Source organism: Drosophila sulfurigaster, chromosome X (assembly GCF_023558435.1).
Source record: "Drosophila sulfurigaster albostrigata strain 15112-1811.04 chromosome X, ASM2355843v2, whole genome shotgun sequence".
Classification (NCBI taxonomy): Eukaryota; Metazoa; Arthropoda; class Insecta; order Diptera; family Drosophilidae; genus Drosophila; species Drosophila sulfurigaster.
The window spans coordinates 1,419,582-1,439,386 of NC_084885.1; the positions used below are offsets into that span (position 1 = coordinate 1,419,582).

Consider the following 19,805-nt stretch of genomic DNA (forward strand, 5'->3'; position numbering starts at 1 on the left):
AAGGGGCAACTCGAGTGTTCTGCTAGGGGTAGCGATTGGAGCACGACTCGCTGTAGAGGTCAGCTTCATCATCATCATCATCATCATCATCATCATCATCATCATCGTCGTCGTCGTCGTCATCAAAATCATTTTAAACAAAACGGACTAATTAAGCGCACGTTGGCCGCGTCGGTTCCTGCCCCTCTCCCCTTCCACAGGTTGCAAGTATCAGTGTCATTTGCTGGGTGTGAACAGGACTGATTGCGCCACATTTCGTTGAAAACTCTGCGCCACAACTGCAGCTCCAAAGTTTTTCAAAGGTCACAAAATGCTTTTCTTACCTGTGTATGTAACAAAGGTGAAGGTTAGTCGATAGACCTTATAGGTATCGATAGGCAGCAAACTATCAATATCATAAGTCGACAGAAGCAGTGCTGCCGTGAAAGAAACAAGAAAGAAAGCTACAGTCGAGTGTGCTCGACTGTGAGTTACCCGCTACCCATTCGAGTAAAAGCAAAACCAAAACAATATACCACAAATAACTAAAAAACATTTCAAGTTGTATATTTGGTATATTGATGTGGTACATTCAAGATATACTATAGAGCGCAAAATATACAAGATTGTCAGTCAAAGCATAAACATAGAAAGTATTTCTTTAATAACTTCGACAATTTCTATCTGATCGCAATTATTATAGTTATTATTGTATATACAGAAATTCGACTCTAGCTCTAAAATTACGCTTATTATTCGATTTTTGTTGATTTGCGAGAGCGGAAGTGGGCGTGGCAAAAATTTGAAACAAACTTGATCTGCGTGCAAACATAACAAATGCTGTCGATAAAAAATTATGTCTCTATCTTTTATAGTCTCTGAGATATAGACTATATACTATATTAATTCTATCATAAACTGCATGCAAATTTATCTTATTTTTTTGGAATAATTAAAATTTAACTTTTTTTTCTAAAGTAAAGCCTAAATATAAATCAGACACAAATCCAAATCCCTTTTAATATATTGACATTACAATAAAGTGGTCTTTGGAATTTTGGGAATTAATCGCAACTAATACATCTGAAAGCAATCCGGTTGGATTTCCATTTCCATTTCGCGTTTGAAAACTTTGGTTTTTGGCATTTCGAAACATCAATCATAACTAGAATTACCCAAACTAAACAGTGACTAAACACTTCAAATTGTTTACATAATCAAACCACTGATTTAAATATGTAACTATAATGTACACTGTACATACACCGATATACTTGTTAACTATTATTAATCGGGATTAGTTCAAACATTAGCTTAAAAATATTTAAAATATATGCGTATGCTAAATAAAACTAAAAAATGTTCTTAAATTGGTAATAAAAAAAATCAAAATTGGTAGATTTGGGACTGACGTCAATAAAAAAAGAACAAAATTGCACACTTTTCAAAAAGTTACTAGAGATAGTAACTAAATTGCTAAAGTGGCAGCTCTTTTCAAAAATAAACCAACAGCCTTGCAAAGTAGATCATCATCGTCGTAAAATGTAGAATACTAACAGCAGCAGCGTTCATTTGTTACAAAGTCAGTCGTCAGCAGGAAGCAGTATTTTTTAAGCGAAATCAAAGAAAATTACTCATCCCATATATTAAAAAATCAAAGGTTATCTCTATATCCAACATTACATAATACTAAAGGAAATAAAATAAAATAGCGACTATTGAACACGATGTCAATAATAGAGTATAATATAGTGGTTAAACTGTCTTATCGTATTTATAAACATATAATTTATATAGTTTACATAGAAATAAATATATATTTATTATAATAATATTATAATAAATATTCTAAAAACAAGTTTGTTGTACATAATTTAGTAATTTCGTAATATAATAGAAGTTAAATTGTTATGTTAGACGCCTTTTTTTTAATTTTTGTGGAAGAATTGTTGAATTTAGTTTAGTTTTAGTTTTATTAAGAGTTAAGCAGGTGTACTTACTTAGAATTGTATTTAACATATATATATGTAATTTATGCAATTATATTAATAAAGATCTAAGCATATTCTACTCCGCAGACAGTAATTCGGTTCGGTTCGGTTCAACCTGCATATGGAGGAGGAAGATGAGCACAAAAAATCGCTTTTTTGAGTAGTCCGTCACATCGGTCGGGGAGTTAAGGCGCTTTGATGTATGTGAGTCAGTTGCCCACACCACCACACCACCGCACACTCACCACACACACACACACACACACACACACACACACACACATGGACACACACACTTTTAGAGGAGAGTTTTGGTGTATCGTCGCGTAAATCCGTCTTTGAATAATGATGCCGTTGATAGCTGGGATTATAACCCAGGCGCAGGCATCGCAATCGTTTCTCATATGTAACTCTCACTCTCTGTCTGTGTGTGTGGGTGTGCGATTGTGTGTGTGTGTGTTTGAGCCAGGCCATTTATTTATTATGCCACAATATTCAATGACCCTTAATGGCATTTCGTAATAAAAATATTGGATTAGTTTGTTAGTTTTTGCCGGCATACAAGTTCGAGTTCGGTCTGAGTTTGGTGTATCAACCACCGAATTCCACCGAAGAGCCACCCATCGACCCACTGGGCACTTTATCAACTGGACTCTAGCATTACGTATTCCATTAAACGCCTAATGAGCCCATTGTGCGAGCCTGGTGTCATCAGGGGCCGATGCCTAGCGGCCAAGCGGAATTGGGCGTGGTCCGTTCGCCAGGTACTTAGACTTAGTTAGTGATCAAAGAGCAACAGACACACAGCCAACATATTGCCACACCCCTACCCCAAAACCCAACCCCACCCCCACCCACGCGCCCTCAGACATTAGGTATTGCATATGGCATGCTTCATATTTATTACGATTATGATTTCGATGCGAGTAATAGATCAAACATTCGATTCGTCGACGACATGGCCAATGTCCTGCCTCAAGGATGTGTTAGTATAGCCACTCGTATATCTCTTACTACTACTACTTATTAGCTCTGTTTTTTTAGCAGTTAAATCGAAAGGATTATTGGAATTCAGTCATAGAAATACTTAGCATATAGATGAAAATAAGAGATTTTCAAATATATTTTGGTTTGAAATTAATGATTAATGTATGAATGTAGTTGAATGTTACTTAACTTAAAAATGTTTTGTTATTAAAAATATTGATTTTAGAAAGTGGAAAATGCAAGTAGATGAAGTTAAAGAAGTAAACATAAAAAACAGCTACATTGGAGTGTACTTGACTGTGAGATAAAAGCAATAAGTAATGGTAATGCATATTCGTGAAGTATACCAAATAATACTAAATTATTCTGAAAACAATATTTGATTATACTACATTACTATATTAAAAAATACTGCATTGTACCGAAAACTATATTCGGTTTATATTTATGTTTGAAATATACGAGATTCATATGCCAAATATACTAAGTTATACCAAAAAATATATAATATTTGGTATATCGATATAATGTTACATTTGATATAATGTTACATTTGAAGTATACCAAATTTATATAATAGAATATTAAATTATACCAAAAAGTATATATCTTTTTTTTTAATATATTTCACGTTTTAATTATATTAGGTTAATATACCAAAAAAATACTTGATTTGATTGAAAACTGTGTTTGGTATATAAATAATACTAAATTGTATCAACAACTGTATTCGATATATTGATTTAATTTAAAAATATACCAAATTAATATACCAAAATGCAAAATTATGCCGAAAAATATATTTAGTATATTGACATAATTTTACTCGTTAAGTACTACAAATTTGTGTTCCAAAATATTAAAAAAATATATCGCACAATATACATATTTTACGTTTGAAATATACCAGGTTAATATAAGAAGAAATACTAAATAATAAAGAAAACTGTATTTGGTTTATACAAAAATACTAAACTATACCGAAAGCAATACTTAGTATATATGTAGATGTACTTTTACGTTTGAAATATACCAAAGAGTTTCAAATATCCTTCATTGCTAACCGAAGCAACGAAAGCCCGTCAGCAGCAGCCTTTTTTTCCATATCAAGTATTTCATTAATACATAACTTCTACTTAGACTGCAGGTGTCAAAAATACTGTCATTATTATACTGAATGCAAGTTGATGAAAATAGGAAATTTATATATAAGATTTATTGAGCGTTAAAAGCATAGAATATTATTTATGGTATAATACTTAAAATGTAGAAGTAAAAAATAGTGTATTCAGTTGGTGGAAATTATAATTTCTGATATATTAAAGCATTCTCTAACTGTTTTTGTTTGTTAATTTCCTTCTGTGCTTTGCGTAATAAATGAAAAATTCAATTGAATCATTATAGTTGTCAGTTGGACGTGTTGAGCTCTTCACTTTGATGGTGTCCAGAGAGACCTTTGGCAATTATATTTATCAGACGACAAAAGCAATACAATGTCAATACGTTGTGATGCCATAAGAGAATGACAGAATGGAATGTGCACTTAGCAAATGTGTCGATTTTGGGGCAAAGGGGCTTATTGAACAATAAATGATTATTGTAATTTATTTGCGTTGAGTTGAGTGCCAGCTCGGTCATTAGTATCATTGGCGAACTGAAAACTATTAAGGGCATGGGCACGGGCAAAGGTCCTTCTTCAATGGTAAGCTTGACTGCCATTAGTCGTGGACTACACACATATGTCACACAGCCGCCTCCGCCTCCGCACGCAAAAGGGAAAACAAACAAGGAGAAGCGAGCTGAGCCAATGGCGAAAAGAATGAGAGAAGACAATGAATGAAATGAAAATGAAAAATGATCTCATAGCCAAAGCAAAATTGCATGATGTTGGAAAGAGGTGTGGCGGCATTCATCCAATTGCCATAATTTATCTGTCACATGTCGAATGTGTGTCAACGTCAACGTATACGTATACGTGAACGTGAACGTCAACCCACCACCACCTACCACTAAGGCAATCCATCTATCCACCTCCTCTCACTCCTCTCTTGGGCTCTCTCTCTCTCTCTCTCTTCATTTGGCATACATGCCGCCCACCCACTGGGCGCGGGGATCTATGGCAATGCTGTCGGTCAGTTGTCATTAATATTTATTATGTCACATGCATGCAGTCGCAAAACATTTCGAGTTAAGGGTCCCGGAACCCGACTTCTGTATCCTACATCCTGCATCCTGAATCCACAATCCTCAATCCTGGGTCGACAGGTCCCGTCGAGCAACGACTCCAACTCCAACTCCATATCTGGTTTCAGCTTCAGCACCGGTTCCGACTACGTGCCGGGGCAGCAGGCGTTTGCTATTTTAATATGCTGCATGAATATGAAAGTAGCAAAGGATAAACATCCTCATACAGCTAAGCATGTACCTTCATCTAAAACAACAACAACAGCAACCGGATGTTCGTTTTTAAACCAAAATCAAACTCGATCTATCACAGCTCAACCTGCTGACTGCTGCGTAATATGCAGCTGCATTTGCTGCATAATGTTCAAATGAAAATAATGCAGTTTATTCTTATTTTTGGTCCATACAATAATACCTACAATATTGACGATTTCTCATAATTTGGTTGCGATCAGCTCAAAATTATATAAGATATTGAAAAAAGACTTTTGTGTGGCAAAAAACGTTTGCTGCAAAGTCCCTATTGAGCTGCTTTGGCTAACAATCTCTATCTCTATTCTGATAATGCATATCATTTAATTGTTTTTATGTATTTTTATTAAACATTATTATTCATATATTCCTGTTTTTGACATATATTTAATATCACAGGACGAGGCTTACAACGAGTGCGAACTTTCTATCCATAAAATTTGAAAAGAAACTGGAAGACAGTAAAACTTTTCCCCAGTTTTATTCGAAATAAAGAATACCCTGAGAAAAACTACAAAGGCGATAATAATTGTGTCATTTCTGATGTAAACAGGCAAGCTATAATAAGACAAGCAACAAATTCACAGCATCGTTAAAAATCGAAGAAAAAACAAGTCCAAAAGGTGATAAGAAAAGCTAGTCATATAATTATTATTTAATCATGGCAATTAGAAGATATTTCTAAATACTAAAGAGATGGAAATATATTTTTATGAATTTGTGGTAGTTTCTAATTTCAACTTTAAGCTTGCACTCGTTGAAATTATACATAAAATCATACAAAAATTTTCAATATAATTACTGTTTATTGAATTTAAAAGAACTAACAGGTAAGTTCAAACAAAAGTACTTAATATATGTATATTTAATTTGTATGATTTAAAATGAATGAAGAGAAATTTGAGAACTATTTTACATTGATAGTTTCTAAATTTGAGTTAAGCTTGTATTTTTCGTAATATATCAAAAAAATATATTTGATATATTTTCACGTTTTGAAATATACTATGTTCATATACCAAAAAATACTAAGTTATACCGAAAACTACAATTGGTATATTGATATATTTTTAAGTTTTAAATATACCAAGTTAAGATACCAAAAACTATTGGTATATTGATGCATTCAGTTTTATTTTGAGGGCTGTGGCAAGCGTTTGATTGATGATTGATTCCCCAATATGCGATGACTGGGCAAATCTTATCACCAGGTAGCAACGGGAGTGATTCAATTTCTATATTTATTTATGGAGGTTGCCGTGTTGCTATTGCTGTTGATGCCTTTAAGTTGGACGCAGCGCATTGAAAGGCAGGATTACTGGAGAGACAACAACAAGCTTAAAGTCGAGCCGAAAACCGTATTCAAAAGAATGGAAGCCAAACAAACAAACAAGGAATAAACCAACAAACGACAGCAACAACTACAACAAGTCTGCCCCCTGACCATGCCCCTGCCCCTGCCCTCAAATGCGGTGGTCGTTGTGGTAAGGGTGGAGGCATTAATACACGCGCGTATATAAAGGAATCAAAAATCTAGATTTTGATTTCAGATACTCTTCGGACTGGCAGTTTTCTCTGTGGTTGGGGTTAGGATTGGGTCGGAGGAGCTGGAGGTCAAATATTCGAGTGGTGGGTGAAAATACAAATACAATTTTGTTTTTCTTCTTTTTTTTCGTAGCCAATTGGTTGCCCCCCAACTCCCAGCTCCCTGCGTGGATCTCTATCTTTGGTGAGCTGTAAGCGAGTCGAGGGCCGTAAGTCAAGTGGCGCTTAGTTTATTGCACGCGTTTCGCTCGCGACTAAAACCGCTCGAATTTCCAGACGCGTTTTTGTCTGTTTTGTTTTGTTGTTGTTTTTTTTTCGTTTTCGTTATTCTTGATTCTTGTGTGCTATGGATTCCACTTCAATGAATTGAAAAATTGCCTTGAACAAATTTGACGTCGCGCTGCTGCTTTGCATTTTCTTGTCGCTTGTTTTGTTTTCTGTTTTTTTTTCGGTTTGCAGAGGGTTCCGCTGGAGACGTGATGAGGAGTAGAGAGAGGAGATAGGAGGGGGAGTGCTCCAACAGCATTTTCCTAAACATGACATTTGACATTTGATAATGTCATTTGCCGCGTAATTGTTTTTTGATTTGATGCTCCGCTTTTGCCATTGCCGCATATCAATCTTGTCATTGTTGTTTTTTATCTGCCACTTTGGCATTTCCCTTGGCGGTGGCATCTCCCAACCTAAATTGATTTGACTTGCGATGCGATGCGATGCGTCAAGTAAACGTCTTTGCAATTTAATTGGTATATTGGTAAATGCGAATATTCCACACAGTTGTCCTCAATTTCTCGTTTCTAGATGAGCTTCCCATCGAAAAACTATTTATTTATTTGGTTATTTATACCCTATACAACACTAAACTCTGTAGCACTATCCAACATTTGGAAAATAAAAGAAAACAATAAAAATAAAATCAATTATGAAGCGTCTTCAATTTGTCGTTTCTGGCTTCACTTCTAATTTAAAGTTCTTATGGAATACTCCAAGCAACGCTTCATTTCAAATGGTAATATTTATACACTACACAACACTTAATCGTGATGCACTTCTCAACACTTGAGAAATGAAAATATAGATAAAAAAAAAAGGGATTAGAAAATCGATTATAAAGCATACTCAATTTGTCATTTCTAGATGATATTCTAATTGAAAAACTATTAATTTATAGTTGCTTTAATTATTATACGATAATATTCATAGTCTACACAACACTTAATCATGACGCACTATCAACATTTGAGAAATAGAAATATCGTTAATAATGGGGTTCCATAATCGATTATAAGAAGCCACTTAAAATAGAAGCATTGAATAAACTGTAAAACATTGTGAAACATGAAAATAAAATAAATTCTCATATTCAGCAACTTTAAATTTTCATTTTATTAACATACAATGTTTTATGATGAGGTTTTTTCTGAATTTTTCATTTCATTCATACAATGCTTTTTTAAAGAGTTACATAAGAGGTAATGTTTGTATATGACTTCATTAATACAATGATTTTTAATAGAAAATATATAGAAATGCTGCAAATTTTAATTGCCTTAAAATGTATGGGGAATTTTCGTCTATCCCTTATCTAATGATAGTCTGAAAGAAAAAGAATGTAAGGGGTTATTAAATGAAGTATAGGAATTTGCAGATTTATAGAATCACTTAACCTTGACCTTGACTAACTTATTTGAAAAATGCTGCTTTTAAACTTAACTTTAATCTATTTTAATTATTTTTTATTTATGCATACTTTAAATGCTCAACAAAATACAATACAAAATAATAATATAGAATTTATAATACAACAATATTTTCAGACTAAGCTTATTAAATAATAATCTAAAATACATCAGTCAGTATAAGTATAATAAAAAAAACAAGAACTGAGAATTCAAAAATTAGAAAAGACACTTCAAGTAAATAGTAATAAATATCAATATATTATTCCATTGGAAATATACCATAAAGAACAAAACAATTATCCATTTTGAATAAATAAATAATAATAAATAATTCTTTTCATATAAACCTATTTCTTAAATACCATGTACAATTTTTATCTGAACGGAACAAATGGTAAAATGTAATCGAATTCAAAAAATTATATAATTTCATTGGGAGTAACTTAATATTATAAGACTATTTATAAATGTAAAACACAAATTGAAATTACACTCACTTGAAGATCCAACAACTGGGAAGTCATCGAACAAATTAAACTGAATGTTCTTTCCAGGCGAACATACGACAAATGATTCAGCGAATTGTCATTGGGAAAATATTTAATCAAAATATGATGAGATGGTGATGTGTCTGCATATTGGAAAAGTTTAGTTGGTGAATTTAGTGGACTATAGATTGATTAGTGAACTATTGATTGAACACTTACCAAATGCTTTAATAATGACAAAAACGAAAAAAAAAAAATATATATATATATATTGTTGCAATGGCAGCGAGAAAACAATCAAAATCCCTTAAACTAGTCAAAATTACTTTGGCGATGTAACCATAATACTATCAAAATATATAGATATGCTGCAAATGTTGTTTATATTAAAATGTATTGGGAATTTTCATCGATCCCTTATCTAACGATAGTCTGAAAGAAAAAGAATGTAAATATTATTAAATCAATTATAGAAACTGCAGATTTATAGAATCACTTAATGACCTTGACTAACTTATTTGCAAAATGCCGTCTCTAAACTTTAATTCATGCATACTTCAAATGCTCAACAAAATACAGCACAAAATAATATAGCATTTATAATACACCAATATTTTTAGACTAAGCTAATTAAATTATTTTTTGTGTAATCAATGCATATCTAAAATACATCAATCACTAGAAGAATGAATTAACATGAACTGAGAATTCAAAAATCAAATTAATGTCAACATACTATTACATTGAAAATATGCCATAAAAATCAAAACAAGTAAGAAAGATACACGATACCCATTTTTAGTAAAAGGATAACAGTGCGGAATTATTCTAAAATATACCGAATATACCACAAACAATGGTCAACTATACCGAAACCGATATTTGGTATATCCATATAGTACTACATTAAAAATATACCATGCAGTACATAATAAATCATTTTTTCTTTTTGCATAAACGTTTTTCTTAAATAACTTCTACAATTTTTATCTGATCGGAAAAAAATCGTGAATTGTAACTGAATTAACAAGACTATATAATTTCATAGCTTAATAAAATAAGACAATTTATAAATAATAAAACACAAAACGAAATTGCACTCACTTGAAGATCCAACAACTGGGAAGTCATCGAACAAATTAAAATCAAATTAATTCTTTCCAGGCGAACAGACGACAAATGATTCAGCGAATTGTCATTGGGAAAATAGTTGATCAAAATAAGATGAGATATTGATGTGTCTGCATATTGGAAAAGTTTAGTTTGTGAATTTAGTGGACTATTGATTGAACACTTACCACGTGCGTTAAAAATGACAAAAACCAAAAAATATTGAAATCAAAAATATGTGGATGTTGCCAATGGCAGCGAGAAAACAAAAATCAAAATCCATTAAACTAGTCAAAGTTACTTTGACGATGTAACCTTTATACTATCAAATTTCGTTAATCCCAATAAAAGCGACCAACGGGGTTTTTATCGAGCATCTTCTCGATAATGGCATTATGCTCTGGGATGCTCGACGACAGCAAATCGAGCCTGCCATCGTCGACGACGACAGGCGGAGACAGCCAACCGCCTTCGCCTTGGCCTTCCTCTGGTTGCAACTTAGCGGGAGTGCAGGGAGGTGCCTCGACTTGAGGATCATGATCGTCATCGATCTTAAGCGTAGGCATCGATCCGCTTTTCTTAAGGCCCAATGCATAGGCAACTGCTATATATGAAGATTAGGAATTAGGTAACTTTAGCTAGTTTTGATTGTTTTTTTTTTGACTTGCCCATAGGCAGCGCCTCCTCGCCTTGGCCTTCCTCTGGCTGCAACTTAGCGGGAGTGCAGGGAGGTGCCTTACACTCCGGATAGCCGGGTGACTCCTCGTCTTGGGGTTCGCCTTCCTCTGGCTGCCACTTAACGGGAGTGCAGGGAGGTGCCTTACACTGCGAACAGCGGGGTGACTGCTCGACTTGGGGATCATGATCGTCATCGATCTTAAGCGTAGGCATCGATCCGCTTTTCTTAAGGCCCAATGCATAGGCAACTACTATAGATGAAGATTAGGAATTAGGTAACTTTAGCTAGTTTTGATTGTTTTTTTTTAACTTGCCCATAGGCAGCGTCTCCTCGCCTTGGCCTTCAACTGGCTGCAACTCAAAGGGAGTACCGGGACGTGTCTCCCATTGCGAATAGCCGGGTGACTCCTCGTCTTGAGGATCGCCTTCCTCTGGCTGCAACTCAAAGGGAGTGCAGGGACGTATCTCCCATTGCGAATAGCCGGGTGATTCCTCGTCTTGAGGATCGCCTTCCTCTGGCTGCAACTCAAAGGGAGTACCGGGACGTATCTCCCATTGCGAATAGCCGGGTGACTCCTCGTCTTGAGGATCGCCTTCCTCTGGCTGCAACTCAAAGGGAGTGCAGGGACGTATCTCCCATTGCGAATAGCCGGGTGATTCCTCGTCTTGAGGATCGCCTTCCTCTGGCTGCAACTCAAAGGGAGTGCAGGGACGTGTCTTACACTCCGGATAGCCGGGTGACTCCTCGTCTTGAGGATCGCCTTCCTCTGGCTGCAACTCAAAGGGAGTGCAGGGACGTATCTCCCATTGCGAATAGCCGGGTGACTCCTCGTCTTGAGGATCGCCTTCCTCTGGCTGCAACTCAAAGGGAGTGCAGGGACGTATCTCCCATTGCGAATAGCCGGGTGACTCCTCGTCTTGAGGATCGCCTTCCTCTGGCTGCAACTCAAAGGGAGTGCAGGGACGTGTCTCACACTCCGGATAGCCGGGTGACTCCTCGTCTTGGGGTTCGCCTTCCTCTGGCTGCAACTTAGCGGGAGTGCAGGGAGGTGTCTTACACTGCGAATAGTCCGGCAGCTGCTCGTCTTGAGGATCAACATTGTCATCGATCTTGAGCGTAGTCATCGGTTCGATTTTCTTAATGTCCAATGCATTGGCAACTGTAAAAGATGAAGATTAGGAATTAGGCAACTTTAACTAGTTTCGATTGCTCTATTTGACTTGCCCATCGGCAGCGGCTTAGGAATGTGAAATTGCTTCGTGAGCATTATTTGATTGGTCAAGCAAATGCCTGAGGGGAACGGATCCTCACGCACGGTATTCGAGCGAAACTTTTGAATGTTCTCCATGCTAAATTCACAGTCGAGATCAATTTCGAGAACAATTTTCCCCTCCGAGTGTTCTTTCTTCACTTTCTCTGCAATTGGGAGGGAGTAAATTAAATATTTGTTTTCATTTTAAAATTATATTATATATTGTTGTATTTTTTTGAGTATATAATATTTGAAAGCTTTTTAGTTTCCTTCTCTCGCTTTCTCTTACTTTTCAAAGGCTCCGATGAACAGCCGTCCTGTTTGTTGATCCGCTTGACAGGTAACTCACTTCGATTGATTGTTGTTTTGGGCACAGCACCAGTTGACTTGATTGTAGTTGCCTCCTCTTCGGTAATCGACTCATTGCTCTTACGCTTCCTTGGAGGCTCCGGCAAATGATATTTATACATGCTTTCGTGGAATAAGTCATCCAGCCCATGTGGAGCTAGCAGATTGAAGAAAAAAACGTGATTGATTACTGAGAGATATTCTAGAAATGTACTTACGAGAAACTTTGGGACTTTCCGAGTCGGGTTTGGGGGGATCGGGGACGCCAACGTCGAGGCCCGCTGCCTTTGCTGCTGCTGCACAGCACATGTACCCGTCCTTCTTTAATATCTCTTGAAACTCTGGACTACAATCGCAATGGTCAGGCATCAGTTTAGGTAGCAGCTTTTGAAAATTTTTACAAATTTTCTCTATCTCCATATCGTAGAGTTCGCGTTCCGAAGGTGGCTTCGGTTTAGCATCTGGATTCAACTCGGCGGCTGCCTTCTGCTCCTTTTCACGTGTTTCTTTTTCCCGAGCGTCCCATCGCGCTTCCATTTTCTCGATCGCCGCAAAGAGTTCAGCCTCACAGGCATACATGATGTATAGTCCCAATATAGTTTGCAGAATATAACCAACAGTTCAGTTCAGTTGAGTTCAGTTGTAGCTGCAGTTAAAGATGTGCATTTCAATTTGATTTCTTTCTCCAGCTTTATATCCCTCTTCATGTGCCAGCTCGTCAGCTACCCCTACAAGACAAGAAATGGGGAACGCCCAGTTAATTATCGGCCACTTATTGGTTATTGGTTATTGGATTTCGGCTATTGGCCATCGATAGACGCCACGAGCAGGCGCAGTAGCCAAGGCAGAAAGCTTTTTCAATCAGCTCGGGCTGAGAGGGAGCTGCCACAGCCAGACAGGGGCAGCAAATGCTAACAAAAAAAACACCCGAAGAAAAAAACCCTGAAAGAGAAGCAAATAGAGAGCGAAACGCAGATGGAGAGGAAGAGGTGCAGACAGGAAGGAAACAAGAAGTGCAAAGCGTACCATGAAATTGGCAGTCGTTTTTCGCTGCGGAAAATTGGGAAACTGCAAAAATAGGGAGAAGCGTGAAAGGGGATAATTGGGAGACTCGAGGAACATTCAGCATTCAGCATACAGCAAACAGCATTCAGCGTTCAGTGTTCAGTGTTCAGTCTGGTGGTCAGTCACTTCCGGGAGCTGCCCCCAAAAATGAACAATGCCAACCGTAAATTGCTCTCAATTTTTATATAGTTTTCACTCTACCACACTCTTTTCCCCCAAGGGATGGCAAAGTGGTGTCAATTTTGCATGGGAAAACACCGATGGGGATGCCTTACTAATAGTTACTCTTTGTGCTCCACTTCCAACTGTTTTGATCATATTTGGTCGAAACTTTACATAGCTTTGTTTTATTTTAAGTATTTTTGTTAATTTAAATTAGAACTTTATTTTAAGAATAAAAAATAGTTTATCAATGCGTTGTTTATAAAGTTCTTGTGATATGCATACAGATTTTTTTTTTTACAAATATTGCTTGCAACCGGGACTCTGATTAACCAATGAGAAAAATATCGAAAATAACACCAAAAGTATACTATAAAATATTTAATATCCTACAAAAATAGCGACAAGAAAATGAGCATGAATAGATAAATTAACAAAATGGCAATAACAATTTAAATTGTAATTGTAAACGAAAAACTCTTAAAATATTCACATATTTATACAGAAATCGATGAATTAAGGAAAAGATCTTTTAAAAAAGCAATTTCAAACACCGAAACATATTTTTGCTAGTATTAATAAATCGATGGGAAAACAAACGTTGATTTATCCATGTATTGGATTGATGCAAAAGTACATAACATTAGGTTGGGTCTTTAAAGCGAATAAACTTAACTATCTAAGCCTCAAAATTAGTCATTTAAAGAATAGCTAATTTGTAAGAAAGTTACATTCAAAATTAGCTATTCACTAAAGGAATAATTTGTAAAAAAGCTGTAGACGAATGTGATCAAGAAACATCAGTATTATTCTTGCAATATACCAAACGAATATAGCGCGAAATAACTTTTATTGGTATATCAATATTCCATTGGATTCAAAATATACCAAGGAATACAAAATATGCCCGATTGTCAATCAAAACAACTTTTTTTATTTCTATCTAACATTTTTCTCTGATGGAAACCAAATAAATAAACTTAAATTGCAGTTCCGCGTAGTTCTTTACATTTATTTTGCTGAAATTAGTTTAGATTACAGTTGATTTCAATTGTGATTTTAGCTTTAACAATGAATGGAGTTTCCTCTGCAAATGCTTTTGCTCTTCTTCATAATGAAAGCCATTCCTTATATTATATTTGTTCGAAAAAAACCTTGATAAATTATCGAGCTGGGCTATTCTTCAGAGTTGCCGCAGATATTTAATATGGTTAGCTCTAGGGAGCAGCATTTCATTTGTAGCTTCAACTGAATTCGGTTCGGTTTAAGAGTTGAGCTAGCGTTTTTTCCCCTTCCCCTCCTCCTCCTCCTCCTCTATTCCTCTGCGTGCTCACTCACCCTTGTGGCAGACCCGACTAATAACTAACTCCCTACCCAAGCGCTTTCTTTCTCCATCTCTCTCTCACGCTTATTCGCTGTCTCTATCTATGGAGCTGTTGCCCCTCTGGCTCTATCAAATTCTACAAAGTTAGTTTACGGCCAAAGTTCAGCTTGAAAAAATAGTACATAAAACTCATAAAAAATTGGCCAAAAAGCTAGTCACAAAAAAGTCACAACGTGTGAGAATCGTGAAAATGTTCTACAAAAAACCAGACGAAAAAAATTGGTTTGTAACGCAATTTTTTTTACATATATATTTTTTACCATTCTGTTCTTTTTTTTGTGCCGTGTGCTTCGCTTTTCATTTGGCGTTGGCAGCCATTAGAGCAAAAATCAGCAGCATCAGCGGCTAAAGTGCAGGGTACACGTTAAAGGGGGGAAGGAGGACGTTGACCAGGGGCAGCTGCAGCCGCTGAGAGGTTATGTGTAGTAGTTCCTACTGTTGTTGTTCTTGTTGTTGTTGTTGTTGTTGTTCTTGTTGCAGTTTCAGTTGTTGCCACACATGTGGAAATTGTGCGCGTTTTGCAGTTTTTTAATTGACCAACAAATTTATTTGATTCGTTAGCGACACGGCATTTTTCGCCGTTTCGCCGCGACTTTTATTTATTTTATTTTATACTATATTCTATATGCATATAGTATACCGATTTTTTTTGTTAGTTGTTTAAAAACCTATCTAACACAAAAGTGCAATAAAATTATATAGAAAATAGAATTTATACAAGTTTAAAGCTAGTCAAAGTCAATTAAGTTGGCAATTCAAATTAAAAGCGTTCCCACATTAATTTATATTATTTTATACCATATTTAGTACACCGAATATAATGCTATACGAAACATACTGTATAAACTATACCAGTTTTTTTGTTAGTTGTTCAAAAACCCCACTAACATATTTAAAATAAAAGAAAATTATATTATTTTATACTACATTTAGTCTGCAAAATAATACTATACTAAGTATACTAAATGGTATTTTTTTGTTAGTTGTTCAAAAATCCAAATAACGTCTTACAAAAAAGAATAAAATAAAAATATGTAAAATAGTATTTATAGAAGCTCAGAGTCAGTCAACAAAAATTAAGTTGGCAATTAAAATTTAAAGCGTTCTGACATTTATTTATATTATATTATACAACATATAGTATATGGTATACAGAATATACTACTATACTAATTAGAGTATATAGCATACAGAATGTACTACTGAACTAAATGTAGCATATAGAATACTGAATACAATAATATACCAAATATACTATATATATTATACGATTTTTTGTAAGTTGTTTGAAAGTTCAACTGAGAACTAAAAAAAGGAAAAATATAGAAAATAGTTTTTACACAAATTTAAAGCTAGTCGAAGTCAAATAAGTTGGCAATTGAAATTCAAAGCGATCCGAGACATATTTAAATTATTTTACACTATATGTATATAGTATATGGTATACAGAATAGACTACTGTACTTAATATACTACATGTATTATAGCGATCTTTAGTTAGTTGTTCAAAAACCAAAGATTAATAGAGAAAATAGTATTTACACAAGCTTAAAGTTAGTCCAAGTCCAAGTCAATTCCCCCTTTTTTGGACTCTGTCTGACAATAAGTTGGCAATTGAAATTCAAAGCGAGCAACGCTCGGAGGGGTGCGTGGCGTAGTTGTTGTTTCGTGTCTTGTTGTTTCTAAGGATTACATATTGGTAAACAACAGAAGCAGCAGCAACAACAACAACAACAACTACAACTCATTGTGCTACAAATTTGTTTGCCCAATTCCAGAAGGGAGCTCTTGCTCAGGCTCAATTTGAGAACTCTCTCAGGAGGGGGGCTGTTTGATTTGGATTGTTGACTTTATTGGTCAAGCGGCCCTTTGGTGTTTGTTGCTTCTGTTGTAATCACACTGTTGTTCTTTGAGCTTCGTCTTGCTTACCAGCTCCCTTTCCCCCTCTCCCCCTTTGTGTGCGTGTTGTTTTAACGATATTTAATCTATGATTAGAATCGTTTCTGTTCTGTTCTGTTTTTTTTTTTTTGGTTTGTTGTTGTGGTTTGAGACCAGTAAAATCAATTAAACGCTACACTTGACTTAATTTATTGTCGCGCTCGCTGAACACAAAAGACAAGTAGCCGCCAGTCAACTGCTAGCATACCCAGTAATTTTAACATCATTGCAAAAGAGGTATGATTAAGCAAAAGTCTTTTAGTTCCTTAATCAAACAAGTAATAAAGCTTCAGTCGAGTGTGCTCCCTAAAAGGGCAGTATTATTTTGCAAATATACCAAATTAACATACTGCAATTTACATACTGAATTATACTAAAGGATGTGCTTATTATATATTGTTATAGTACCATTCACAATTTTGCTATAGAAAGCAAATTATACTAGATGCGGTATTATTCCTAAAATACATTTGCCGACTGAAATATACAAAAGACTGTGTTTGTGGTATATTGATACCATTCAAAACATGCCATAGAGCAAAATATACCAGGTGTTGTACTATTTCCAAATTACAACAAATTAAAATACCACAAAAATATTGAAATATTTTTATTCTTTAATCTTTTATTCTTATTCTTTTGGAATTTTGATTGAGTGCAACTAAAAATATACTATTTATATATAAAATATACCAAATTGTCGGCCAAATGCTTTCCTTCTCGAATGGTTTGGCCTTCAATGTGGGCTGAGAATAACACTAAATATGTGGAACCTTTTCTTTAAAAACATTTTAATAACTCGATGATTTAATAATAAACAGAGAATTTGTACAATGCTATGCTTGTACAAAATTGAAAAGGACTAATAATACATTTATGAAATATTTGTACCAGCCCTTTACTGGGTATGTTGTAGTCGAGCACTGATTTAGTGCAAACATTCTTAGCAAAGTATTTGAGTGTGTTTGTTATCTGCATCTGTATTTCGGGTATTTGAGCAACCGAATACAAAATCCGATGCAAAATGATATCATATGAACTGAAATGGTCGTAAAATCAAATTGGCCTCTCGCCGCTCCAAGTCGAATGCCAATAAAAATCCGCCAAAAACAACAAAATCTAAATCTGAGCAGCAGCGAGAACAACAAACAAAAAGAAACAGAATCACTTTGTCGGTGGCTCCGCTCGCTTGTTTCGCATTTATCTTTATAGCTCGATCTCTCGTTTTAGTCGTCGTTCCCTGAGCGATGCCGATGCCGATGACGATGACGATGACAACGACGATGCCGATGCCGATGACGATGACGATGACAGCGCAAACGGCAACGACAAATGGTAAATGGCAAATATATAATTTGAGTGCTTTAAGGGCGTAGACAACAAAACATATTAGAAAAAGTTAAATTGAATAATAAAGCACTTAAGTTCTAGCAATTCCAATTTTGTCTCTGATTTCCTCAGATTATCGCTCCAACCAATTATCCGCAATTCGCTATAAACTATGCGAACTATGCACACAAACACACAACACACAAAAAAAAACAGGTTCAATTTGATTCGTCGAAATTTATGACAAAACAAAATGCCAACAATTTTGATGAAGGCAATTTGGCAAGCGGCAAAGCGGCTTTGACCTGCGCGCTTTTGAAAAATAAAAATCAAATCAGCGCGTTTTGAAATCGATCTATGTCTCGTACTAGGCGAAACACATTTGTATGTGATGATTATTTCGCCATCAATTTTCGGAGAGGCAAATGCAAATTGAACGGACAAAAAGTGATGGCTGAAGTGAGTGATTAAAAATTCCGTTTAATGATGCAATTGGAATTTGATGAGACTGGAGGAAAATGCTGCTGAATGCAAATCTGACAATCTGACGGAAGCTGAATCTGATGCTGTCGCTGTTGCTGTCGCTGATGCTGCTGTTGGTGATGGTGATGGCACGCAATCAATGCGTTGCCACTTTTGAATATCCCAAAGTGCTGCGAAGGGCAGCCAAAAGAGCAGGCGAACGAACAGCAACAGCAGGTAAATTGCAACCAATAATAATGAATAATTGAAAATCCAATCAAACACCAAATGAAAACGGAGGCGCACACAACGTGGCCATTGCCATATCCATATCCCATAACACACACACACACACACAGACACACAGTGGGGGGGGGGGAAGACACACACAGACAAACATACCCCGTTAGGCAGATTTCACAAGGCCGTGTGGACAGGCTGGTGTTGATTTTGCCGGCTTTATCGAAGGACATTAGCAAACGGTCGTTGGATTCGGTGAGAATGCAATCAAAAGTGTGGGCCAACAACCAACAGACAACACAGCAGCAGCAGCAACAACAGCAACAGCAACAGCAACAACAACGAGAGCAAAGCGACCTGCATAGATGACACCCCAGGGACATGACCAAAGTCAATGAATGGTAATAGGTGTCGACATGGCGACAGGGCGTCAGGGCGTGGCAGTCTCATCTCACGTGTGTTGCCATTGTTGTTGTTGCTGTTGTTGTTGCGGCTTTATTGGTGTTGTTCTTGCTGATTGCCACTCTCGGCCACGAATCGAATGTGCCACAGTCAACATTCCACTTCCATCTCCACTCTGGCCTTTGCTCTTTGCTTGGGGGCGTTCGTTGGACACGGACTCAGGCTCAGACTCAGGTTGAGGTTCACAGCGAACATGCATTAATTGCCAGTTAAATTGACTTTGACTATGGCCAAGAGAGATGCTGCTTCTGTGCATTGATTCTATT

The 19,805-nt window shown here is 36.0% G+C and overlaps 1 protein-coding gene and 1 long non-coding RNA gene across 5 annotated transcripts in view; one reads left to right on the forward strand and one right to left on the reverse strand.

The window, feature by feature from the left end:
- Nucleotides 1-8,308: 8,308 nt before the first annotated feature.
- LOC133848685 (uncharacterized) overlaps nucleotides 8,309-19,805 on the reverse strand; it is a 66,116-nt gene continuing 54,619 nt past the window's right edge. Inside the window, exons 5-13 of the mRNA XM_062284340.1 lie at nucleotides 12,716-13,225; nucleotides 12,439-12,654; nucleotides 12,122-12,313; nucleotides 11,211-12,056; nucleotides 10,407-10,822; nucleotides 10,213-10,349; nucleotides 9,324-9,540; nucleotides 9,118-9,251; nucleotides 8,309-8,534 (exon numbers count right to left, since the gene is read on the reverse strand). Of these exons, the coding sequence (XP_062140324.1) occupies nucleotides 10,554-10,822; nucleotides 11,211-12,056; nucleotides 12,122-12,313; nucleotides 12,439-12,654; nucleotides 12,716-13,076 (1,884 nt within the window). The 5' untranslated portion in view covers nucleotides 13,077-13,225 and the 3' untranslated portion in view covers nucleotides 8,309-8,534; nucleotides 9,118-9,251; nucleotides 9,324-9,540; nucleotides 10,213-10,349; nucleotides 10,407-10,553. The remainder of the gene's footprint in view (nucleotides 8,535-9,117; nucleotides 9,252-9,323; nucleotides 9,541-10,212; nucleotides 10,350-10,406; nucleotides 10,823-11,210; nucleotides 12,057-12,121; nucleotides 12,314-12,438; nucleotides 12,655-12,715; nucleotides 13,226-19,805) is intronic.
- LOC133848686 (uncharacterized) lies at nucleotides 10,604-11,152 on the forward strand. 4 transcript variants are annotated; one of them, XR_009895286.1, is made up of 2 exons: nucleotides 10,604-10,735; nucleotides 11,034-11,152. It is a non-coding gene; the product is annotated as an uncharacterized LOC133848686 (long non-coding RNA). The 4 variants fall into 4 exon arrangements; XR_009895287.1 differs by having other exon boundaries at nucleotides 10,630-10,735; nucleotides 11,025-11,152; XR_009895288.1 differs by lacking the exon at nucleotides 10,604-10,735 and adding an exon at nucleotides 10,887-10,949.